The following is a 25,526-nucleotide window of genomic DNA, read 5'->3' as shown; positions in this document are numbered from 1 at the left end:
AGCTGATTTCAACTTGGAATTCTCCTGCTTCAGCTTCCTAAGTCACTGGGATAACAGGTATGTACCATTGCACCCAGCCATATTTTTATCTTGAGGGATTAATGCTGGCTCGTAGTGAGTATTTCATGAATCTTTGTTAAAAGGTTGAATACACTGAGTATAGCATCCTAATAGGACAAAGCTAATTGGGAAGCAACAGGATCTGTACCCTGAGGTACACTAGTGGATCTTGGGTGAAGGTTTTGGGGTGTGCCCCTGGGCTATAGCTCTTAACAGACAGGTGTTTCCCATTTCTACCAGGTTGTATACCATGGCCTGGTTTTAGTGCCCTGTGTCCTCGTTGATGGTGATAAAGCCTACAGACTCCCGGAGGTTTGAACTCACAGTCTGGGTTGCAGTCTCCAGTCAGGAAGCAAGAGCTGAGGTAAGTCCCTTCCAGTGCTGACATGTGGAAGCAGCCTTCTGGGTTCAAGACAGTATCTTGTATGTCATTCCTGACGTTATCCAGCCTCCCACGTGGCACCTCACACGGGCCTTTGTTCATTTGATGTCTGGGTGGATGACTGAGTTCTGTGAAATAAACTTGAGCGTGTTGCTTCTTAGCCTTGGAGACTGTTATCTGGAAGGATCCTCTCCTAACAGAGACTCAGAGCCAGGTGGCTTGACACCTGTGAAATACAGCCCTGCCATCTCCGGGGATCTGTAATATCTGACAGCACTCAGTGTCAAGGTGTCTAGGTTTTCCATCTTCCCTCTTAATCTCATCTTGATCTTCTCTGAAGAGATGAGGCCTGCTGACTTTGGGTGCTGTGGGTGGGTTTCTAAGTCGCCTTCCTCAGAGTCTTCTCCATCACAAGGACGTGCATCCTGGCTCACTGGGCTCTTCCTCCTCTGCTGTCTTCTTCTCTTCTCTCTTCCTGTGTCTCCTCTGACTTCTGAGGGTCTTGTCCCTTCATAGTCCTGAACTCAACCTAACACCCAGGAAAGTGAATTGAAGATCACACCCAGGTTTTGGACTTGAGCATCTGGGTGGCAGGGCGTCCCATTAACCAAGACAGAGTGGCACGCGGGGAGAGTAGGCGAGGGGAGCGTAAGAGGGAGTCCCGATCCCCAGACAGACCTGGGTGAAGAGCAGAGCAGCCTGGGTGCAGTTGGGCCCAGAGAGGCAGCCTGAGGAACATCACTCAGGGGACCCCGAGAGGAAGAGGCACCAGAAGAGAGACTGGGAAGGCACCTGAGGTGGGAGGAAAATCAAGAAAATGTGTTCCTACCTGAGGAGGAAGTTGGGGTGGGGGGTTGCGGAAAAGCCATTGAGTTAGGGGCAAGACCCCTAGAGGAGCAGGTATTGAAAGGAATGGGGGGTGAGAAAATAGCCCTCCTGGAGGTTTGTCTGTGCAGGAAAGAGCTTGAGAGAGCCCTGGGGGTGCTCCATCTATGTTCTCTGCAGGAGGCTGACCAGCAACACCTCTGACTCGGGACACTAGGCTGCCTTTTTTTTTTTTTTTTTTTTTAAACAAATTTTGAGCCACATTGAACATTTACTGTGCCCTCCTGCTGCCCAGGTTTTCAAGACACAGCTTGGGAGCCCCTCTCCCTTTCACTAGTCTCTCCCCTGGGAAAACTGCCAGGACTTGTTGGTGAGGTCATTCCCTTCCGTGGGTCGCACAGTCCATGTGGTACTTCTTGCCTTCTGCATGGCTCTGCATGTGTGAGTCGATACAGGGCTCTTTTCTACTTTACTTTGTATCTACTACACCCCATAGAAAAATCACCACGTGGGGCTGGGCTTGTGGCGCAGTGGTAGAGCACTCGCCTAGCATATGCAAGGCCCTGGGTTTGATCCTCAGCACCACATAAAAATAAATAAAATGGAGGTATTGTGTCTAACTACAACTAAAAAATAAATATAAAGAAAAGAAAACTCACGTGCCTCCTGTGTTCTCAGACATTGAAAGAAAAAAGGGGAAAGTCCATCAGTTTGGCAAAGAAGATGCACACAGAAGCCTGTAATGTGCAGAGAGCCGTGGGGACCAGCCTCCGGAGTGCCCTGTCTGGTAGAGGAGTGAAAGTTGCTCTTCGCCTGGGAGTTCATGGCCTGGGGAGTTGGTCCTGGGCCTGAGTTCACTCTCTTGCTGTGCCTCGCCACTTGTCTCTTGACCTTCTTTCTCCTGTCCTGTCTGGGCCTCCCCTTCCCCTCAGTGGTCCCCAGAGTTAGGTGGGGACAGTGAGAACTGTGCTTTTCATCTTGCCTTGCAGCCTGGGCCTGTCTTCTCATTTCGCCAAGTTCCCAAGCATAATAGAAATGGAGAAAAGCAAAAAGCCCCGCAAGAGGCAGATACCCTCCAGATTAGTGGGAAAGGAGCCCTCTGTGCGTGCCAGCTGCCCTGTGGCCAGACCCAAGAGCCCAGCTGCCACCTTGACTTGTCCCAGCTCTGACTTCAAAACCACAGCCACCAATATCTCTCGTGGACTTGGCCTGCCACAGACTGAAATCAAGCTGGAGTTTACGTGCAGAGAAGAAAATGCTGACAGTGGCCACAGAAGGAAAGTCCGATCCCTCGGCTCCCAAAAGAAACGTGAAAGGCACTTGTCTCTGCAAAGGAGCAGCTCCTGGCCCCCACCCAGTGGTACATTGGTCCCTTCATCTGACTTGGGCCAAGTTTTCCAGGAGAAGCAGGTAGAAACTGCCTTTGGCCTACCTTCCTCCTGTGGGAAGAGAAAAACCGACCCCGTGAAGAGGCCTAATCTTCACCCCGCCACTTCCCAGGCAAAGTGCCAGGCTAGCTCTGAGCAGAATAAACCAAAGACAGACTCTGGAATTCAGGGCCTCAGACTTGTGCCTGGGCAGGAGCCCCACACACAGCCCGAGAAGAGGAAAGTGTCCAAGCGGAAGGCATGTGGGTGCACAGAGGAAGGAGAGCCGGCAGGACGGAAGGCTAGGTCCTTGTTGGGTGGTGCTAGAGCTGCCCCCTCTACCCCAGCTCTGGTTCAGCCCCAACCCCCATCCCTGCAAATGACCAGTCCTGAAAGGTTGGAGGCAAACCAATCAAGAGAGAATGAGGAGGCAGTGCCAGCGGGGCTCCTGAATGAGGAGGCGGTGCTAGCTGACCTCACTGTGCATCTGGCCAGAGAGGCGAGGCGACGTGCCAAGAAGGGGAAGAAAAAGCGTTCTCATCCTGTAGTAAAGAAGAAGTTGGGGCCCCAGCTGAACCTTCAGGAGACCCCCTGTTTGAAAAAGTTGGTTAGAGCTAAGAAAACAAAAAATCAGGGCTTGAATTCTTCCCCGCATTCTGCAGGCATTCTGCGTGCCACAGGTCTGACACCCGTGTCGGACATCAGACAGTTCTTCACCATTGATTTAAAGAACAGCTGCCGAGTCCTCTGTACCTTGTGTCACGTCAGTGTCAGACCATGCAAAACTGAGGGGCAGTCCCAAGCCTCAGGCCTCGTCCATCACCTGGCCAGCCAGCATGGGCTAGAGTGGGAGAGAGGGCTAGCTACCAGCAGCCCTGGCAAGCGGGTAGAGGACATGGAACAGGCACAGCTACAGGCCTTGCCCATGGATGCTGCCAATTTTGCCTCAAGGGGGCAACTGGTGCCCATACACCACCCAGACACTGTGTTCTTGGGACAACGTGGCAGAGAGCCAGGCCTGGACAGACCTGACCAGCCACTTTTGTCCTCATCACCCCAGTCTGCTTTCCCTGTTGCAGTCAAGGACAGGCCTAATGACACAAATGCCCCCGAACAACCCCACACAGAGACCTGGAACCACAGCATCACAGAGCTGCTATGCAGCCTGGCCTTGCCCTTCTCCTTTGTTTCCTCCAAACCCTTTAAGAGGTTCATGGCGCAAGTGGACCCTCTCTACCACCTGCCCTCCCCAGCATTCTTCTGCGACAGAGCCTTGCCCCTGCTCCACGAGGCTGTGGGTGAGCAAGTTCTTCAGGAGATGCAGTGGGCAGAGGAGGGCCATGTTCACCTCACAGCCTCTATGTTGACCCAGGACTCCATGGTGAACTATGTGGCTGTCAGTGCCCACTGGGTGGTGGCACAGTCAGGCAGCAAGCTTGGGGCATCGGGGAGCCTGAGGAAGAAAGCCCTGCTCTGGGTCCGAGGCCTGGAAAGAGCGACAGAGGACAGGCAGCCCGAGCTGCTGGATCAGATTAACCTGTGGTTGGGCCGTGGCTCCCTAAGAGCAGGTTTCCTGGTGTCTGGTGGCTGCCCTGACCTGGACCTGGCCCTGCAGGCTGAGGGGTACACCCTCATCCCTTGTTTTGCCCACTACCTTGACTCAGTGGTGAACAACTTTCTGTGTCACCATCATAGCGTCCAGATTATCCTGGGCACAGCCAGGGCCATATACAGCCATTTCCAAGGCTCCGCAGAGGCCCGGAATCTCCTTAGCCAGCTCCAGCACCAGTGTGGCCTCCCAGCCCAGCAGCCCTTCGAGGAGCTCTCAGACCACTGGAGCTCAGCCTACCACCTGATGGAATGGCTGGTGGAGCAGCAGCAGGCCCTGCAGGAGTACTCGGAGAAACAGCAGCCAGGCAAGGCCAGCACTGCCCTCTCAGCCATGTTTTGGAGCCTGGCAGACAGTCTGGTCAAGCTCCTGCAGCCCTTCCAGATGGTGATCCGTGAGGCCAGCACAGAACAGGCCTCTTTAAGCCAGGTGTTGCCCCAGGTGCGCTATCTGCACATCTTCCTAGAACAGGTGCATCGGCACTTCCAGAAGCAGGGAGTTGGGGAGGTGGGTGCGGCCTTGCGGCTGGCTGAGGGCTTGGCCTTGCAGCTTTCCACAGATTGTCAGCTCAACGATCTCTTCTACCGAGAGGAATTCGTGCTGGCCACGTTGCTGGATCCCCGGTTTAAGGGCAAGGTTGAGGCCATCCTGCCCGTTGGGGCTGACATTGATCACTGGAAACAAGTCCTTGTGTACAAGGTGAAGGAAATTATGGTTTCCCAGTATTCCCTGCCCACCTCAGGCTCCTTGCAGCGCGCCAGGAGCTCTCGAGTGAGCACCAACAAAGTAGCCAAGGGCCCACGAGCCCAGAGGAAGGGCCAGAAGGAGCCTCTGCAGAAAGACAGCGAGTCTGGCTCTTTCCTGGTCATCCAGAGGGAGAAGACCTTGCTGGAGCAGCTGGAAAGCGTGGGACTGATGGCTTCAGAAAGCAGCGGGGCCTCGCTGTCCACTGAGAATCACATAGCCAGCATCATTGTCAGCCGGTACCTGCGAGAGAACGAGACCATCGGGGCTCAGGAGGACCCATTGTATTACTGGGAGAAGAAACGTAAAACCTGGCCAGCCCTGGCCCAGCTGGCCACAGTCTATCTGTCTTGCCCGCCCACAAGAGCCTTCTCTGAAAGTGTCTTTGGTGCCCTGAACAGCCCCATCATCACAGAAAAGGGCTCCCCGCTCAAAGTGGAGACTGTGGAGCAGCTCCTCTTCCTCAACACCAACCTGGAGAACTTCTCCAACTACACCCCACCATCCCTCAACTGCTCCAGTACTGACCCTGCTGAGCAGGAGCAGGCCCTATAGCCTGTCTGCTGTTCTGGGATGGGCAGACTTGGGTGTGTGCTAGTGGGTTCTAGGAGCTCAGGAGCTTGAAGGTGTCCCAATAGTCTGCTGACCTCAAAACCTCAGGGAACCCCGCAACCGCAAAGGGCAGGGGACATCTGCTTAAGCCTGTGCAATAAGGATGGGGACAGCTTCTTGCTTCTTGACAGGTTGCCATATTCTTTTCTGAAGTCATCTTCCAGGCCTGTGTTAATCCATTTATGTTCAGCTGTATGCATGGAAGAGCTAACATGCCAGACATAGTCATGTATACCTGTAATCCCGGTGACTCAGGAGTCTGAGGCAGGAGGATTGCAAGTTTCAGGTCAGCCTCAGCTACTTAGTGAGACCCTGTCTCAAAATAAAAAAAGGGCTAGGGATATGGCTCATTGGTAGAGTATCCCTGAGTCCAATCCTCAGTTCTGGAAAAAAGAAGTGGGTAGGCTTTCCTAAACAGTTATCAGGGCCCAGAGGTAGGGTATGAATTCAGCATCCCCCCCCACCCCCAACACACACACACACACACACTCCTGCAGCAATCCTGAGGCTCCTTTCATTGTAGGAAGGAACCATAAGGTAGAGTCGCCGTCTCAGGAGGCAGGTGCCTACACTGCATGTGCGCAATAAATACCAGATTTGGGAATCCCAGAGTGGCCAGAGAGCTCCTGAGGGTGGAACTAACCAGCTTGCACCAAGAACTGAGCTCCCCCAGTCCTCAATAGGTCATTCTTGCTGATACATGACCAAGTCTACATTCTACCCTTCCCTGGCCACTTGTGTCCTGCAGATCCCTTATTTATAAGAGAAAGGTATGTGTGAAACCTGCTAATAACAGATTGCCCAGAGTTCTTGTAGGACCAAATATAGGACCTGAGGATTGGGATCCAGGAACCCAGTGGGGTTGGACAGAAGAGTTCTGGGCAAGGTGGTCACTAAGATGGGTTGGAAGAAAAAAGGTGCACACTCAAAACCAGCTGGACTGCCAGCTGTGGAAGCCTGTCCAGTGGCCTTTCCTGGATAGATTATCAGCTTATTTCACTGTGACATTAATAAATTATTGAAAATATAAGGTAGCAGGGAAAGTTAGCCATAATCTTGTCACTCAGAGAGTCTATCTCAGTGGTTTGATATGGTCCCTTTTTTATATTGAGGTCATACCCTATGAGCTGTTTAATATGCAGTATTTTCATTTTGGCTATAACAATTGCATCCTTTAAATAAAGCTTTGTGAGCACCATATTTAATGGCTGGAGTGTCATGATTTGAATTCCGGATTGGCCTCCGTATTGCCTGGCTGTCCTCCCTGCCCATAGCACTCCAATGGGGACCTATGGAAGGGGGTGTTCACAGGCTCCCCATAGGAGGTAAGGCTTGTTGAGGGAGGGGTGGTGGCTGTAAAGGGATATCCTTAATGTCCCCTGCTAGGAATCAGGGTATTTTGTTCTTGAGGGCGGGGTATGCCCCAGACCTTCCCAGAACCCTGCCTGCAGTCCCGTACCCCCCCCCCCAAGCAAACCCTGGTTCAGTGGACAGGGCAGGGTGGTTTCATGTGAAGTTGCCCTAAGGAACAGCAGGTTGAGCTGAACTGCCATTTTTCATTTTGTGTGACAGCACTAAACAGACTCCCCAGTGTCCTCAGAGAGGATGGAGAAGCCAGGCTTGGGGCACGATGGCGGGAGGAAGGAGGTGGGTGGGAGGAAGAAGATGAGAACCACTGTGGTCCTGAGCTCAGAGGCTTGGACTCCAGAACCTTGTTTCTCACTGGGGGCATTTATGTCTCCCGGAGGACATTGGCAATATCCAGAGACAGTTATGGTTGTCACCTCTGGGGGAGGGGGCTGGTTCTATTGGTGTCTAGTGGGCAGAGGCTAGGGTTGCTGCCGATGCTTGAGGTCCCACAGCAAAGACCTTGCCCCAAGCAATGGTAATGCCCAGGTGAAGAAGGCCTCCATGGAGCCTTTGGAGAGGGAAATGGGTGGAGGAAGGCTCCCAGGTCACTTAAGCCACTGAGTGACTTCTGAGCCTGCTCAGGGTCGAAGGACTTCTCCTTGGACTTGGCTCTGTTCTGTCCAAGCTCATTCCATGAACAATGTTTTTTCTGGTCCTGTTTCCTAGAAAGATGAACAGAGACTTGGTAGGGCAATGGGCTCATCTTCCCTTGTTCACAATCAGCCTTCCTCAGGAGACCCGAGTGTCCATATCACCCAATCCTCTTATAGACTGCCTGCTGCTGGGCCCAGAAGATGGTTCATTTCTGTCACCAGGACAGGATGGCTGCCACTTTGCAGAGACAAAGTTGGAGCAGTTGTGTGTGGACAGAGCCGTTCTCTGCTGCACCTCTGTCCACTGCACGCATGGGTGGGCACTGATGGTCCTGAGTTTGCCGAGGGCCACCTGCTCTGTGATCAGGAGCACAATAGCACTCTGTGGCCCCATGAGAATCGGTTTTGCTCTGACCACAGCCATATATCCAGCTGCTAAGGCCTAGACGAGGTGGCACTGGGGCCGAGCTAGGTTCTAGCAGGCATGTGTCTCACCTAGGCGCACTTTGGGGCAGGGAAGGCCAAATTCCTAACCCAGTTGGGCCTTTCTTCTTCGCTGTTCCCCCTTCTATAACTGTTTCCTCTCTGCAAATGGCCTCACGGCTTTAAGGTGGTGATCGAGCACATCGGCCTTCTCACTGGTATCTCCCTCTATCCTGGCTCTCGCTTTCTTCAATGCCGGTCCTCCTTGAAAAGGGCCTTGCCCCAGTCCCCAGCCACATCCGGCCTCATCTTGTCCAGGTTCAGCAGGTGTGGCCAGTACCGTGCTGTCGCTCCTTTAAGGCCTCAAATTGTCCTCCCAGCCTCACTCAAGTAGCCCTTGACCTCTGTCCTTTCACTGATCATGGCTTCCTAATCACCCTCCCAGGATAGTGCACTTTCATGGAGAGATGCCCAGAGATATTTCAAGTGTCCCCCGGAAGGTTAGCCCCATGTACTGCACACCCTCCTTTATGCCGGCTGCCCCCTCCTACTGAAAACGCCTGAGGCCATTCATCCAGCTGCCTCTGGAGCCTGACGCCACACCATCCCTCACACTTGGTGTGTGCAGCCTGATGCCACCCAGGCCCTCACACTGTGTGGAACTGGAAGTCTTTTTTTTCCCCTGTGGTGCTGAGGGCTGAAATCAGAGTCTCGCATATGCTAGGCAAGTGCTCTACCACCCAGCCCGTTGGAGGTCTTCTCATCCTATTGTGTCCCCTCGATGTCTTGTCTGAGAGGCCCCTGCCAGTCACTTAGCCAGATGGCCAAATGTTCTGGCCTCTCCCCTCCCTGTCACTCTGTATCTTCATTGGGGTTGGGTCTCCATGTTTCTTTTCTACCATATGCACTGATGCTGTCCTGCATCCCCCTCTATGGGCCAGGGCCATTTCCTTCAGATGTGAAGTGGCTGCATCACCCCCTGTTCACATGCCCCACCCCACTCGTGTTGAGGGGATGCACACTTGCAAGGAATGACTGCCAGTCCTTTCGGAAAGACATGAGGTGTGAATTTAGAAATTCAAACAACAACAAAACAGATTGGAGTGTTACAGGCTGGGGGACTAGGTGAGGAACAGGTGTAATGAGGACAAGATCTATTCAGTCTCCTGACTCCCTGGTGGGAGTCCTCTAAAAAGCTTTTTGCTATGCCGGGTTGCAGTGGTGCACGCCTGTAATCCCAGCAGCTGGAGACTGAGGCAGGAGGATCACAAGTTCAAAGCCAGCCTCAGCAATGGTGAGGTCTAAGCAACTCAGTGAGATTTTATCTCTAAAATTCAAAAAAAGGGCTGGGGGTGTGGCTCAGTGGTCAAATGGCCCTGAGATCAATCCCTGGTACCAAAAAAAAAAAAAAAAAGCTCTTTGCTGGTTGGGTGGGAAGAGCTGATGGCCAGGGCTCTGGGCCCGGATTCCCTGGAGAGGGACATAATCAGTGGTGTTGATCCTGTGTACTTGGGAATTCCAGTGCCCTGCACCCACAGGTCTTTCAGCAGCAGGGGCCATGATCTCCTTTGCAGGCGTCACCTGCCCTTGGCCTGCCAAGAGTCTGGAGGGTTGGGATTGACTTGCAGAGCAGAGGTCTGCTCTTGTTTTCTTCTCTGCCTAAACCTTGACCCTTTGTGGGCAGCAGCACCATCGGTCCTGCCCCCAGGCTGCCTTCCTCCTGCTGCACGAGCATCTGGGCTCCCTGTCCCATGGTCACTGCTGATTTATGTGTCCTCCCCCACCTTTTGTTGCCAGCTTAGTTGACCACCCCTCCCACCATACCTTCCTCCAAGACTGGTTCCAAGACTCTCTGGCCTCCCCCAGCTTGCCTTTTGGGCAATGATGTCATCTTTGTAGCTGGCACTGGGCTGTCTGGCACAATGATCAGTGCTGGTCTGCTGATCTGACCAGTTGATGTCAGAACTGGTTTGGGTGGGCAGGGGTACAGTGGGTGGAGAGCAACCATACTTAGCTCACCTCAGCTTCCCTGGACCTCCCCTCCCTTGACCTCAGGTTTTGCCCTCATCTAGGATTAAAAGCCAACTCCTCAGGCCCTGCAGCTCCAGCCAGAGGGTGGGGAATTGGCCCCCAAATCTGGGAACCCTTTTCTTTTTTTTTTTTTTTTGGTACTGGGGATTGAACTTAGGGTCACTCTACCATGGAGCTTCATCCCCAGCCCTTTTTGAGAAAGGGTGTCACTAAGTTGCCCAGACTGACTTGAAACTTGTGAATCTTATGCCTCAGCCTCCCAAGTCACTGGGATTACAGGCATGTGCCTGGCTCAGATAACATTTAAAAATATATACATTTTTAGTTATAGATGGACACAATATCTATTTATATGTGGTGCTGAGGATCAAACCCAGTGCCTCACACGTGATAGGCGAGCGCTCTGCCACTGAGCTACAACCCCAGCCCTAACATTTTATTTTATTATTTGTTCTGATTTTAGTTATACATGACAGTAGAATGCATTTTGACACATTGTACACAAATGAGCACAGCTTCTCCTTCCTCTGGCTGGATCTGGTGCAGAGCCACACCAGTAGTGTGATCATACATGTATATAGGCATGTATATAGGGTAATAATGTCTCAGGAAACATTTTAACTGAATGAAACAAGGTACAGTGTGCTTACTTGGTTTTTCACGTGCATCATTGTCCCAGGAAGGAAACATAAGAAATTGGTGATGGTGGCCTCCTATTATCTAGTCAAAAATAAATTTGACATTTAAAAAATGAATACCTCACAACTGATAATGATGTATCATGAGTGGTTACTGAAAAAAGAAAATTGAGATTTTTGCCCCCAGTCCAACTTTTTTTTTTTTTTTGGCAGTACTGGGATGGAAGCACAGGCTTTGCTAGGCATGCCAGGCATGTACTCTACTACAAGTTGCATCCCTTTTTTCTGTTGAGACAGGGTCTCACTAAGTTGCCCACATTGGCCTTGAACTTGAGACCCTCTTAGCCTCCTGGGTAGCTGTGATTACAGGGATGGGCCATTGTGCCCTAGCCCAGTGGATGGAACAGGTGACATTGGGCCTGAATTCTGTGCAGTGTGGCCCTAACTCACAGGGTGACTGTGAGTTAGGGCCACAGGGGCTTCTGTCCTTAGGCTGGGCTGTCATGGCCTGTCTTCAAGCCTTGGTTTTTAGGTCTTATTTGGCTGTTGATTTGTTGGTTCTGGTGGTAAAGGCTGATGGGACAGCCTTTGTGTCCTCTGTCATGTGCTGCAGAGGTCACAGTAAGTGCTCTGGAGATGCCTAATTGTGTGTCTCTCCTTAGGGACCTGCACACCCTCCAGGTGTGTATCAAAACAGGCCCAAGGAGAGTGGAGGGTGCCTTTTGGGGGCGAGCAGCCAGCAGACCCAGTGGTGCCCATGTCCCTGTGACGACCTGTCAAGGCCCAGATCATCCAAGCCAGCTGTCCCATGGAACCTCCAGGTGAGCAGCCAGGAGAGGCTGAGGGGCCACGCATCACGCCCCAGCTGCTGAAGTCCCGCACAGGCGAGTTTGCTCTGGAGTCCATCCTGCTGCTGAAGCTGCGAGACTTGGGGCTGGCCGATCTGGGCTGCCTGGGGGAGTGCCTGGGCATCGAGTGGCTGGACCTTTCAGGCAACGCACTTACCCAGCTAGGCCCTCTGGCCTCCTTGCGCCAGCTGGCTGTGCTCAATGTGTCCAACAATCGCTTGACCGGGCTGGAGCCACTGGCCGCCTGCGAAAACCTGCAGAGTCTCAATGCTGCAGGCAACCTGCTGGCCACTCCTGGCCAGCTGCAGTGTCTGTCTGGGCTACGGGGCCTGGAGTACCTGCGGCTCCGGGACCCTTTGGCCCGGCTCAGCAATCCTCTGTGTGCCAGCCCCTCTTACTGGGCTGCGGTCAGGGAGCTGCTGCCCGGCCTGAAGGTCATCGATGGGGAGCGCGTGAGTGGGCGTGGCAGTGAGCTCTACCAGCTGTGCCGTGACCTGGAGAACTCCTTGCGCCCCAGCTCTAGCCCAGGCCCCAGAGCCACGGAAGCCCAGCCCTGGGTGGAGCCTGGGTACTGGGAGCTGTGGCCCACCCGGAGCAGCTCCATCCTGGAGGAGGCCTGCCGGCAGTTCCAGGACACACTGCAAGAATGCCGCGACCTGGACCGCCAGGCCAGTGAGAGCCTGGCCAGGGCCGAGCAGGCACTCAGTCCTGCGGGCACTACTTCTTCCTTTGTTTTTTGAAAGTGCTCCCCGCCAATATCACCCCAGGACAGCCTAGCAGATGGCCCTCTGCTTATACCTCCTTTCCCTCTGCATTTTTTGTGAGGTTTCTTGTGCTGGTCACTGGCCTTAGGAACTGGGCCTTCACTTATTCCTGTCCCAAAGGTAGTCCCCCTCCCCCCCATGAAAACTTCCCTGCCCTCCCTTCACATATAGCAGGGAGGGACACATCTCCTAAATGACCTCCAGCAGGTGGCACACAGACTTTGCACCAGGCAAGGGGCCACTCCTGGTTGCTCCAGTCTGAGACTTAGTGGACGGGATACTTCTTCCCAAGGCTATTGGTGAGAAAGGCAGGGGTGAGCAGCCCAGCTATTTCAGGCAGAGCAGAGTGCCAGAACATTCCTGAAAGCTGGAGCCTACCCACCTTCTGAATCTGCCTATCCAGATGACTGTCCTCTGTGGTTCCTGGCCTGTGCCCTCCCCAAGTCCTCCCCCTTTCTCACCCACCAACTCTATTAAATGGCTCTGTGTCCATTTGCACTATTGTGTGTCCGTGAGTCTGCTCTTTCCCCCTCTGCCTTTGGCCCTGCACAACAGGCTCCACGGATCCGCTGGTGTCCAGGTGTCCAGCAGGAGGGGCCAGTGTGCCTGTGCACACACACCCAGCTTGCCCTCTTTCTGCTGGCCTCCCCAGGTTGATCAGAGGGCAGGGGCAACATAAGGAGCAGAGGGAACAGGGTCCGAGAGCAGTTTTATTAGCCCAGGATGTGAGCAGATCTTCTGCCTAAGAGGACAGGCCTTTCACGAGGCAGCAAGCCCAGCTGTGCAGGAAGTGGGATGAAATTCTACAAACAACGGACGCTCTGAGGTTCGCTCTGAGGTTCTGGTGGGTGAAGGTGGCCCAGCTTCCTTCCAGGCTCTAATCCATCCCCTCCCCTTCTCCCACAGTCCAGCAGCAGCATCTCCAACCCAAGGGCTATCCCTGCCCCCTGGCTGCCTACCAGTCCAGGGCTCAGCTGGGAGGCAGCGCCTTTATGAAGGCAAATTGTCCTGGGAAGTAGTAGCTGTGAGGGTCCTCGCCGGCCCGCTCCACCCTGCTGCACTGGGTCTCCTGGTGTTCCTGGGGCTCCTGCCGATGCCAACAACAATTCAGGCAACTGCCAGTAGTACTGGCAGCACCTTCACACCCCTAGGAAATGTCTAAACTATGCCCCAAGACCCTTTTGCCCCTCCTCCCTCTCATCCAAACTTCCTCTGCTCTCCCTCAGACCCAGCCTCAGCCCATCTTTCCACCCCCTTCCCAACCTCTTTGCCTCTTACCTGTCGTCCTGGCGCGTATGTAGGGCAGTGAACCATTCTGCCCAGAACTTTATCTTCAGAGTTCAGTTTGATGCAGGCCAGGCATTTTCGCTTCCTCTGGGGAGGGAAGCATGGAGGGAAGAGAGAAAAAGGGTGAGGGGGGCATGGGGCACCAGGAGCACGGTGGGGGGAGGCTGGGACTGTCCTCTGGAAACCAGCTCCCCTGTCAGGTCCCAGAGTAAGGGACAAAAGATTATGCTGGTTTCAGGCCCAGGATATTTTAAGAAGTCAGTCAATCTCACTTTCCTTCCTTCCTTTCACTGGGGATAGAACCGAGGGGTGCTTTACCACTGAGTCACATCCCCAGTCCTTTTTCTTTTTTATTTTGAGACAGGGTCTTGCTAAGTTGTTGATGGTCTTTCTAAATTACTGAGGTTGCCCTTGAACTTTCGATCCTCCTGCTGCAACCTCTGAGTTGCTGGGATTTCCCAGTTTTCAAATTATGGGAATTTGACATGTATATAAACAGGAATCCTTCCCAGATGAGTGTGTGCCTATGTGCATGTGTGCACACACATGTGCAATTACATGCATGGGTGTGTGGCATGTGAATGAGCATCAAGGCAAGAATCCTCCCCAGAGGGGTTCTCTCCACCTGACTTCCACCAGACCACTTTGCTTTTTGTCCATTCTGTTTGTTTACATTTTTTTTAGATTGGATTGGAACAAAAGTGTCCTAAAACCAAACAAAAGGTTTGAAAATCACTGATATAATGCCCCCTCTTAGTAGATGAAGATAACTGAGGCCTTTACAGAATCCATACAGCCCAGGGTTGGTGTTCCCTCCCAGACAGGAGCCAGAACCAGAAGACAGCACCCCCCACCCAGGGATGGCCAACAACAGTGGCTTTGCCCAGGAGACGACCGATTACTATGAACCCTGCTATGAATCCACCATGGTGCCAAGCTACACAGGGCTTTTACTGATGCTTGAGAGACTCCAATGTGAGTGCTGCTGAGGATAATCCTTCCCTCTCCAACTCACCCCTCCCTTCCCTGCCTGTGGGCCCTTTCTAGGCACAACCTTGAGCATACACTGAGCCCTGTCCCTCTAGGAAGGCTCTGTCTTCAGGGCTTCACACTGGACCTCCCAGTTCCACACAAGGGTGCAATCTGTGCCCCCCCCCCCACACACACACACACACATCTTCACTCACCCCGGTGGGCTTAACTTTGCACTCTTGTTTCTTCCAGTCCTTCTTCCGGCAGTTTGTCTGCTGGAGCTTAAATTCCAACCTCACAAAGGTGCCCGCTGGGAAGGGCTGCAGACAGACAGACAGGAAGCTCAATGGGTGGCTGAGTGGGCAACAAGGCTCCTGAATGTGACCTGGGCTGGTGGCCTTTCTCTGGAAAGCTTCCTGGGAATGTGCGGGTCCCCCTGAGGTGCAGCCCTCAACCTCCCTGCCAGACCAAGGCCATGCCACTAACCGTGTCCACAGCGCTGTCCACACCAGTCTCCTGGAAGGCCCACTGCACAGGTGGGTGCTTGTGGAACTCCTCCAGGGCCACCTGTAGGGCCCTGCGCTGCACCCCTGTGAGCTCAGCCCTGCCCAAGCCCACTGAGTCCAGCCACAGGGCCAGCGGGATAAGCAGCTGCCACATGGCTTCACCTCAGTTGCCCGGGCCCTGGAAAGAGGGTGTGTGGTCTTCAGCTCTCCAGCCAGCCAGGGCTCCTCCTACCCTGCCCTGCTCCTCACAGTTATGCCTGTAGAACTCTGGGAAGAGGTGGAGGAACAGGGGAAATGGACTTTCCCTGAGTCGCCCCTGGTGTCCACCTGGTGCCTCCCACCCTGCTGCGCACCTTTGTCGGGGCCTGTAACGTTTCACCAGGGTTCCCTGGCCAGCAGCCTGGGGAAGCAGTCCTGTGGCCACAGCCACCCTTCAGCGCCCTTTCTATCCGCCCTCTCCCCTCCCCGCTGTCCAGGCTGTCCCCAGGCTCTCCCCGACAGACCCTTCTTCCTCCCGCTCCCAGCCTGGAATCTCCCGGCTTCCAAAGGTCGCCGCCCCGCCCCGCGTCCCAGGCCAACAGCGGGGGAGGGGCAGGGACTGGAGCTCCTAACCGAGACCCGCCAGAGGCTGAATATTTTTGGGAGAACGTAAACACGTGGGAGGGCCCAGGGCGGGCGAGACTCAGGATGCTTAACCCTCCCTGCACTGGGGCTGGCGCTGCCCACAGCCCCACCGCTGTCCCCAGAAACGGGGGTCTCCACCTCGGCCCGGCCCTCCGCTATCTTGCTTCAAGCAGATTCTCCCTCCTTTGCCTCTTTCCAGGGGTCTCCCTAAGCCCTCCCTCCCAGACCTTCTGACCCCTACCTCAACCCCTGATCCGGGCCGCCAGAGGGGCGACCCTCGGGGTCAACCCTGCCTGGAGACGTGGTGTGGGGCCAGAAAGCCACAGAGGCGGAAACTGAGGCCCGAGACCCCTCGGTGAAGAGGCTCCAGGGGGCTGCCTTGAAGCAGGCGCGCACACACGTGGCCTTGGGGCCGCTCCTTCGCCCACTCGGCCCGTCCAGCTGCCTCCCCCGGCCGCTCTCCCCTCCTCACCTCCTCGCGAGCCTTCGGCGTCTCTGCCACCCTGCCGCGGCGCAGACCTGGCGGGCTGTCAGCCGCTTCCCGGCCTCTGCCCCGGCCCTTCCACGCCCCCGCCCCCGCGGCCCCGCCCCCGCGGCCCCACCTCCAGGCCCCGCCCCTCCCCGACGCCCCGACGCCCCGACGCCCCGACGCGGGCGGGCGCCCTCCTCCTGGGGTCAGCCCCTGGCCCTGACCCTGGCCGCGCTGGCGGCTCGTTCCCGCCAGCCGGGCCGCGGAGCGCTGGGTGCCAAGCAGTCCCTGGTCCCACCTCTCCCTGGCTGGGAGTTGGAGTTTCCAGGTTCTTCTCCGCTGGCTGAGGACTGCCCTGCTCCCTCAAGGGCTTCCTGTGCCCGCTCACCTGCCCCGGTAGGGCTGCCCTTTCCTGATGGAGGAAAATTTCCCAGAAATAAAGACACCTTCAAAGCACACTGAAGCTTAAGGAGTCCCTCCACCCGCTAAAGCTCCTCTGAGAAGGGCCCCCTGTCCGGACCCTGCATGCTGCTTTTCCTGGCCTTACTTCTCGTCCTTGTTGGCCAGCGACTGAGTCTCCTATGGGGTTTTGGGAGACTTCAGGTGTGCAGAATGGCCTGGTGGGTTTATAAGGCAGTGAAGCGTCTGGAAGCTCAGTGTCCAAATAACCACTTAATTCCTGGGTACCTCAATTGAATAGGAAAAGCCGTGAGGCTTCATATCCTTAGCAACCATCAGCGTTTATCTAGCCCAAGCCTAAGCCAGTCACCCCAGAGGATCTCATGCAGCACACCAGATGCCTCTGAAAGCTGGGGTCAAAAGTCCTATCCTATTGGGGCATTAAACAAAAGGGCACAAGGTTTTCTTTCCTTTCCTATTTGCCCTCAGTTCTCCACATAGTAGAGGCTTCCATAGCCCCTGAGGGCACCAGAGAGTCTCAGCTCCACAGAACCAGTTACTGGAGCCTCAAAGCCCACCACTGGCATTTCATTCCTCAGCTGTTATTAAGCAGAAACAAGAGATGGCTTCTTCATTCTCTGAAAGAACAAAAATCAGAGAAAAATAAAACCACTTTAGGCACAAGGAGTGTGAGACAGGCACCTCAAAAGAGAGAGCAGTCCTACTGAAAAGTAGTGAGTGAGTGGTACAGGCTGGGATTACCCAGGGAACATTCGTGGACTCAGCCCAGGTGGTGTCCCATCCAGGGAGCAGTAGCAACTCAACCATTATATAGGACTTACCTTTATAATATATAATGACAGTTAATGATTTTCCTGGGCATATGTGAAAAAAGTACTGCAGATTCTCACACCAGGGGCTAGGAATGTAATGAAGTAGTACAGAGCTTGCATAGCATGGGTAACACCCTGGGTTCAATCTGCAACGCTGCCAAAAATAAATAAATAAATATTGGTAAGAATTTACATTTTCAAGTTACTCTAAATTTAGTTTAACAATAACTGAACATTTTCCTTTAATATCTGTAACCACAGGCTGGGTGTAATGGCACATGCCTGTAATCACAGTAACTCAGGAGAGGTAGAATTAAAAGTTTGAGGCCAGTCTCAGCAACTTAGTGAGACCCTGTCTCAAAATAAAAAGAACTGGGATGTAGCTTAGTGTAAAGAGCCCCTGGGTTCATTCCCCAGTACAAAGTAAAATTTAAAAAAAATTGCAACCATATTAACAAATTAGTTTATCTTTTGTAAAGAAGAACTGATTTGCCTTTGAGATAAAAGTATGTCTAACAGTTTATACAACTATACCTGTCTCTGGGTGCTAGTGGCGCACACCTGTGATCCCAGTGGCTTGGGAGACCAGGACAGTACAATCCCGAATTCAAAGCCAGCCTCAGCAACTATGAGGCACTAAGAAGCTCAGTGAGCCCCTGTGTCTCAATAAAATACAATATATATATATATGGCTCAGTGGTCCAGTGCCTGAGTTTAATATTTTCTTTTCTTTTTCTTTTTCTGTTTTTTAAATGTTACTGGGAATTGAACCCGGTGGTATTCTACCACTGACCTACATCACTAGTCCTTTTATTTTTTATTTTGATACAGGATCTTTCTAAAATGCCAGGCTGGCCTTGAATTTGTGATTATCCTGCTTCAAACTCCCAAGGAGCTGGGGTTATAAGCATGTACCACCACTCCCAACTTGTATGGAATATTTTTAGAAGGAAAAGCAAGGATTTTTTTTTTTTTTTTTTTTTTTTTTTTTCAGAGTAATAGGCATGAGTTTCTTGAAGGAATAGGAAAAGGGAAAGGGGACACTCTCAAGAGAGAGAATAGACCTCTCAGAGAGGAGAGGGACAGTGTGCCTCTCTTGCACTCCAGTTTTATTGGGAATCCCAGAGAAATTTCCAGATAACCCTTCTCAGGTCCACCTCGACTTCTGATTGATATCCAGATGACATCAGACTTTCAAGTTCCACTATCATGACAATTCTAGGTCACCTTGGTCCATGCTGGCTGGGTCTAATTGGATTCTTAAATTCTTACAAATAAGGAACTTCTAATGGTTGCCTATAAGGAGAAGAAGTCTCAAGCTGAGGAAAAGGGGAGGAAGGAGAACTGTATACCTTTGCACTTCTAAAATCTCATTACTTGTGGATAATTCCTCTATTAAAATGTTAGGCTTACTCCCCAAACCCCCAGTACTGGGGATTGAACCCAGGGCCTTGTGCAAACTAGGTATGTCTATTAAAATGTGAAAATGATTTTTTAAAAAAAATTTAAATCACCCCCCCCAACCTTTCTAAAGGTTCTCTCCCGTGGTTTCCTGGAGAGTGGATTGGAGGGAAAAGTCCACAAGAGACAAATGAGATTGTCTAGGTGAGAGATGAAAGTGACTGGGACAAAACAGGGGGCCTGGATGATGAGAAAAGTAGAACCAGAAACCCTTTGGAACTAAAAGCATCAGAGTTGGTGGTAGATTGGATGTAGGGGCAGGTAGAAAGGGCTGAGGAGTGGATCCCAGGTTTCTGCCTTGAACAAGTTAGAGACATTTTGAGGTTCACAGGAAGATGGGGACATGGAAGAGAGCCTGGAGGTGTTCATGGGGCATGCAAAGGAGATGTTGAGTGTGTGGGACTCTCGGGGAGCCCTGGCTGCAGATGGGAAGCCATGTCATGGACAAACAGGTGGAGACAGGACCAGAGAGGGAAGTTAGGGATTGGAGCAGGGGCTCCAGGAGACTGAGGTGGGAGGCCTCCCAACACTGCACAACACCAACTGAATAACACTAGGCAGAGAAGGAGCTAGTGGTAGCTCAATGGCAGATCAGGAGCAGTTGATGTTGATTAAGTGACAGACAGACGTGAGTGGTGGGAACATGAGGTTAAGGGAATAATTCTATGAACCAGGCCCACTGTGCTTTCACTTTTATGAAAACAATTTGTCTGCAGCCCTTCCTGGCTTAAGTCCACAGGATATGTTACAATCCTCAGCAAACTATGTTATCTGCAGTGGAAATGCAGCTCCAAAATAACGCTGATAAGAGGAATACAGGTTATCTTGATTTTTGTGATGCTTACACAAACCAAATCTCAGAACTCAAGGAGGTAAGGATAAAACCCCCTGACCATAAAATCTGTAAAAACAGGTTCCAATTATAACCAGTCATCATGGGCCAAAATGACCTAGAATTGTCATGGCAGTTGGGACTTGAAAGTCTAATGTCTCGCTGCTGTCAGTCAAAAGTCAAGAGGTAGACCTGGGTAGAAATCTCTGGAAACTTCCCTGAGACACCCCCCCCCCCAGTAAATCTGGAGGGCAGTAGGGGCATGCTGTCCCCCTCCTCTCTCCCTTGAGAGTGTCCCCTCTCCTCTTTCCCCTTTTCCATCCCTTCTAATAAACCTATCCTTGCAACTCTTGAGTGACATGTCTGAAATCTTTCCGACTCTGTTGCAAGAATTAGGATTTAAAGGGGGCTTTTGTGCTTCCTCAGTTTCTAGAAGGTCAGACCCTTTAACAGCATCACACAGGGCAAGCTTTGAGGAGGAGAGAGAGTGGGCAATGTGTGCTTAGAGATCCAGTATACTGATGATGGAACCCCCTGGATGTAAGTGAAGCCAGAATTAGGCAGTCAGTATATAGGTAGATCTGGTCAGGCCAATTTTGAATGAGTCCAACAAATTGGAGACTGTCCCTTGAGGGATTGAAATGTTAATTCCTTCACACCCCTTTCTCCACTTTTATCAAGAACCTCCCCCTGCTCCAATCTGTTGCCAAGGTAACCTGTCCCAGGAATTGCCTCTCCTTGCAGGGAGCTTTAAGGTTGTTAACGTATCCTTGCAGCTCCATCCTGCCCTTCCCCCTTCAGCCCACCTGTTTCCCACCTTTTGGCCATCCAGCTGAGCAGTCCTGGGCCTAGTCACAGATTCTAAAAGCAGAAAGATAAGATAAAGATAAGCAGGAAAACAAAGGAAGCCCAGAACAAATAAAAAGGGCAGAACCCCTGGCATCTTTGGATACCAGGATACCAGCTATGGCCCCCTTCTCCCTTCCAGGAGAAGTCTTTGTTTCACCTTTTTAAATAAACCCTGCTTGCCTCTTCGTGCTTCTCTAATGTTCAACATTTGAGGGAGCAGCAGTATCATAAGAAGACCAGGGGTGACCTTAGCAAGAGAGGGGAAGGGGATAAAGCTGGTGAGTGTGGAGTGACACCACCAGTCATCAGTGGCCAGTTCTGCTCCCTCACATGTTGAAGGTTGAACATTAGAGAAGCACATCGCACACCCAGGCAAGCATATAAAGCAGGGTTTTTTAAAAGGGTAACATTGGGGTTGGGGATGTAGCTCAGTTGGAGAATCCTTGCCTCACATGCACAACACCATGAGTTCAATCCCCAGCACCACCAAAAAAATAAGTGAATAAATGAGTAAGAGAGATAACATAGACTTCTCCTGGGAGGGAGAAGGGGGCACCACCAGCTGGTATCCCAAGAAGTGGGGGTGTTTTGCCTTTTTATATGTCCTAGGCTTCCTTTATTCTCCTGCTCTCTTTCCCCTTATCTCTCTCCTTCCTGTGTAAGTGACTAGGCCCAGGAGATGGCTGGTGGGATGGCTAAAAGGTGAGAAGCCGATGGGCTGGAGGGGCCAAGGGGGAAGGGGTCATAATTAACACCTCTGTAGGGACAGTCTCTGGGACAGGTTACCTTAGTAACAGGTTGGACCAGGGGCAGGTTTTCTAGAGGTAGGGTGGAGGTAGGGCTCTGAAGGAATTAACGTTTGACTCTCTCCAACTTTCTAGACCCAAATTGGCCTCCGTGACTCGACTTACCTGTCTATACTGACTGCCTGTTTTAATTCTAGCTTCAGCTGGTGAGTGTGGGGAGAGGAAGGCCAGAGGGAGGGGATGTTGTCTTTGTCTTTGCTCCGAGGGAGAAAGAGAGGAATGCAGATAGGAGGGGGAAGGGCAGGAGGAGGTCAAACTGCAGGATTTGCAGAGGAGCCTGGGACTCTCCAGTTCCCCAGAGGGTTGGTTTCCCTTAATCTGCTTTCTTTCTCTGTGCATTGGCAAGGGCCCTTCCCTTTGTCCATTTATTGAAGATATATTTCAGAATATAAAGAAGTAGGCACAACACATTTTCTATCGTGGGTTGCTCTGGAAATGATGATCCTTGGTTAGTCCTTTTTTTTTTTTTTTTTTCTTTTGGTACCAGGATTTGGACTCGGGGGCACATGACCATTGAGCCACATCCCCAGTCCTATTTTGTATTTTATTTAGAGACAGGGTCTCACTGAGTTGCTTAGCGCCTCGCCATTGCTGAGGCTGGCTTTGAACTCGCCATCCTCCTGCCTCAGCCTCCTGAGCTGGGACTACAGGTGTGCCCCACTCGCCTGGCTCTTGGTTAGTCTTAATGCTGCGTGCTGAGGCTCTGGTGCTTGGTGACCAGGAGCTTGGCCATGGCTTGCAGGGGAGACTGGGGCTGCAAGGACCAAGCTGTCCTGTAAAGATGGAGCAATGGTGAGGATTTCTGGGGCTAATAAGATTCCACTTTTAATTACAAAGTGTGATTTCATTGATTCGATTATTTAAAAAGACAATAATAAAACTAGAAATTAAAAAATTCTTCCCACTTAGCATTTTAAAAAGCAAAATACTTCAGGGGGCAAAGGATTCTAGATCGAATAATTGTCTTTCCCTGGGTTTTTGCCATCTCCAGTCTCCTGTCCATTTTTTTCTCTGAAATTCTCAATCGGAGTTGAACTTGGAGACTGATTTCTTGTTGGGCACAGTGGCACATGCCACAGAGGCTGGGGAGGCTGAGGCAGGAAGATCACAGGTTCAAAGTCAGCCTCAGCAATTTAGTAAAGCTCTGAGCAACTTAGCAAGACCCCCTCTCAAAATAAAAAGGACTGAGGATGTGGCTCCGTGGTTTAATGCCCCTGGGCTCTGTCCTGAGTCCTGGAAAAAAAAAATTAATGAATAAAAGCTCCATTATGCTCCTTATTTTGCATGTGGTTTTGGTTTTTCACTTTGAACACCACATTCCTCAAATGCCTGATAGAGAGCTTCCTGGGAGATGGGGTTTTGCCCACTGGTGGGCCTGTTACAGAGTGATAAGTAATAAGCCCATTGTTTGGTTCTGTTTGTTTGAATGTTCCAAATATCAGCATGATTTATTTGTCTTTTTTGGGGGCCAATACTGTTACCCAAAGGAGAATCCTCTGAGCTTTTGCCACAGCTGGGTTATTTGGAGCCAAGTAGTGCTGGGGGCTGAGCTCTGGGGGCTTGGGGACTTTGGCTTCACCCAGGGTTTCCTTTGGGCCTTTTGTCCTGCCTGATTCTATTTTTGCAGAGGAAAGCCCAGGTCTCCTGCAGGGGAGGTGGGGGTCGGGGGGAATGCCTACCATCCTACAGCCAGAGTTCAGTGGATGGAATTCTCCTGCTTGCTGCAGACCCCCTCCTCCCACTGCAGGAACTCCGCCTTTGCTTAGTCACCCTTGTTCCTTGCTCACTACCTTCTCTTTGTGGATTGATACCATTTTCTTCCTTTTATGGTAATTTTAATGGGGCTTCAGGAGGGAGTATGGATGAATACATGTGTGTATTGAACCATGTGTAACCAGTCGGTGAGTAACTTAAACAGACAAACTATTACTCTTTCTCCTGGGTGCCCCACCACACAAAAGAAATCCCTCCCTAAACTTTGGTGCCTTGCACTCAGCCCCATTTGAAAAGTCCTTTTTCTGTGTGTGTGACATGATAATCAGAGGTGCTTTGGAAACGAGAGTTGCACTGTTAAAAGTTAGAAATTACCTCATTGAAATTAGTCATCTGGATCTTCTCATTTATACACACACGCACACAAACAAGAAATCCAGATACAATTATTATTTTTTCTTTCTATTTTCTATTTTGCAATGCGGGGGTGGGGGGGTGGGATGAGTGGGGGTGGGAGGGATTGAACCCCAGCCTACTGCAAGCTGGCAATGATTCTTTGGCTGAGCTACAGCTGTAGCAATGTTTAGTATTTGAATGCGACAGGAAATGAAATTCAGATCTTACCAAATGAATGTACCTTAACATGAATATAACAACACAACACACACATTTAACATTTTAAAACATGCAATTACATTAAAAAATTCAACAAGGGGCTGGGGATGTGGCTCAAGCGGTAGCGTGCTCTCTTGGCACGCGTGCGGCCCGGGTTCGATCCTCAGCGCCACATATAAACAAAGATGTTGTGTCCGCCGATAACGAAAATATAAATATTAAAAATTCTCTCTCTCTCTCTGTCTCTCTCCCCTCTTAAAAAAAAAATTCAACAAGCTTATAAAATGAGTTTGCACCATTAAAACATAATAAAAGGGGGCTGGGGAAATAGCTCAGTCAGTAGAGTGCTTGCCTTGCATGCACAAGGCCTTGGATTCAATCCCCAGCACCATCAAAACAAAACAAAAAAACAATAAAAGTCAGCGTTATGAGCGGAAAATACTCCTGTAAATCAAAGTGGTCTGCTTGCTGGTACCTAGTGGAATGCTTGTAGATCCCCGCCTCAGCCCATGCGAGCTTGTCAAGGAACTACCACCAGGTGGCGATGCTGAGCACCAACCAAGTCCTTCACTCTAGGGAGTTCTGTAGTTTTTCAAAAAAACCAGGTTGTGGGATTATTTTCATTACATACTTGGGGCAGCCTATCGTCACTTATTGATTTGTGATTTAACCCTAAGAACTTCCCTCTTAACGGCATTCTGGCCACAAATCTTTCTGATTTGGTGCCTCGTTTCACATGCCACATATATTTGTTAGAACTATCACCCAGTAAGGAGCGTAGGCATTAGAGCAGCATTGGCTAGCAGGAGTCGCTGAGGGCAGTCTAGATGCTGCGAAATTAAATGCTTTTTAAGTGAAATCTTTTAAAATTAATTTTTATTATATTACTAAATATACTGTCATAAAATAAATAAAATGCATAAATTTGATATGTTAATTTAAAATTAACCTTAGTATATTATTTGTTGAATTAGCTATTTATTATAATGCTGGAGATCAAACCCAGAGGTTTATACACTGCCAGACAATCACTTGAGCCTCCTGAATGTAGTAATTTAATAGAATGTTATTGTGTAGTCGTTAAACGTCACATTGTTGTAATTGTTTTTTTTTTTTTTTTAAAGAGAGAGAGAATTTTTAATATTTATTTTCTATTTTTCAGCGGACACAACATCTTTGTTTGTATGTGGTGCTGAGGATGGAACCTGGGCCACTCGCATGCCAGGCAAGCACGCTACCACTTGAGCCACATCCCCAGCCCATGTTGTAATTGTTAATAATGCCTTCTTAAGTCCTACTGAGAAGACATTCTCTTCTCCTTTCTTAACAAAGTGAAGGCAAAGCCAAGCAGTGTGGCCTGTGCCTGTAATCCCAGTGACTCAAAAAGCTGGTGCAGGAGGATTGCAAGTTCAAGGTCAGCGTGTACAATTTAGTGACAACCTGTTTCAAAATAGAATAATAATGAGGGGGCTTGGGAATGTGGCTGAGTGGCAGAGCACCCCTGTGTCCCATCCCCAGTACTGGGTGAAAAAAGTAAGTGAAGGCAACTGTTTATGAGGACAATGTAGATTTCCTGGCCAACTTGACTGTGACCTGGATTTGGTCTTGGAAGCAAATCCAGAGGGCACAGAGTGAATCTAGGGTGACACCAATTCTTTCAAGTCACCAAAATGGTTCTACTAGAGGAGAGTCTGGGCAGGAATGAGCTACAGTTGGAGGTTTTAGTTGTTTGGTAAATGAGTACAGATGGTGTTCATAAACACCTGCCACCCACAGGAAACAAAACAGTCCACAGTGCACCTGCTTCTGCTATAACTCAAAGACTGCAGAAATTCCGTTTAGCATTTCCAAGAC

The 25,526-nt window shown here is 51.1% G+C and overlaps 3 protein-coding genes across 3 annotated transcripts; 2 read left to right on the top strand and 1 right to left on the bottom strand.

Moving 5' to 3' along the window:
* The first annotated feature begins 4,627 nt into the window (after nucleotides 1-4,627).
* On the top strand, nucleotides 4,628-5,542 carry LOC143391845 (putative protein ZBED10P). The gene has a single exon (XM_076844602.2). The coding sequence runs from the start codon at nucleotides 4,628-4,630 to the stop codon at nucleotides 5,540-5,542; it is 915 nt and encodes a 304-aa protein (XP_076700717.2).
* Nucleotides 5,543-11,502: 5,960 nt separating this feature from the next.
* On the top strand, nucleotides 11,503-12,282 carry Lrrc61 (leucine rich repeat containing 61). The gene has a single exon (XM_076859598.2). The coding sequence runs from the start codon at nucleotides 11,503-11,505 to the stop codon at nucleotides 12,280-12,282; it is 780 nt and encodes a 259-aa protein (XP_076715713.2).
* Nucleotides 12,283-13,003: 721 nt separating this feature from the next.
* On the bottom strand, nucleotides 13,004-16,253 carry Rarres2 (retinoic acid receptor responder 2). Its single transcript, XM_076859593.2, has 5 exons — nucleotides 16,168-16,253; nucleotides 15,052-15,249; nucleotides 14,781-14,885; nucleotides 13,585-13,680; nucleotides 13,004-13,393 (listed from the first exon to the last, which is right to left on the bottom strand). Exons 2-5 carry the CDS (start codon nucleotides 15,223-15,225, stop codon nucleotides 13,277-13,279), a joined length of 492 nt encoding a protein of 163 aa, XP_076715708.1. The 5' UTR covers nucleotides 15,226-15,249; nucleotides 16,168-16,253; the 3' UTR covers nucleotides 13,004-13,276.
* Nucleotides 16,254-25,526: the final 9,273 nt, after the last annotated feature.

Source organism: Callospermophilus lateralis, chromosome 1 (genome assembly GCF_048772815.1).
Source record: "Callospermophilus lateralis isolate mCalLat2 chromosome 1, mCalLat2.hap1, whole genome shotgun sequence".
Lineage (NCBI taxonomy): Eukaryota > Metazoa > Chordata > Mammalia > Rodentia > Sciuridae > Callospermophilus > Callospermophilus lateralis.
The sequence above is the reverse complement of the archived record's forward strand: the minus strand, read 5'-3'. Positions and strand labels throughout refer to the sequence as shown.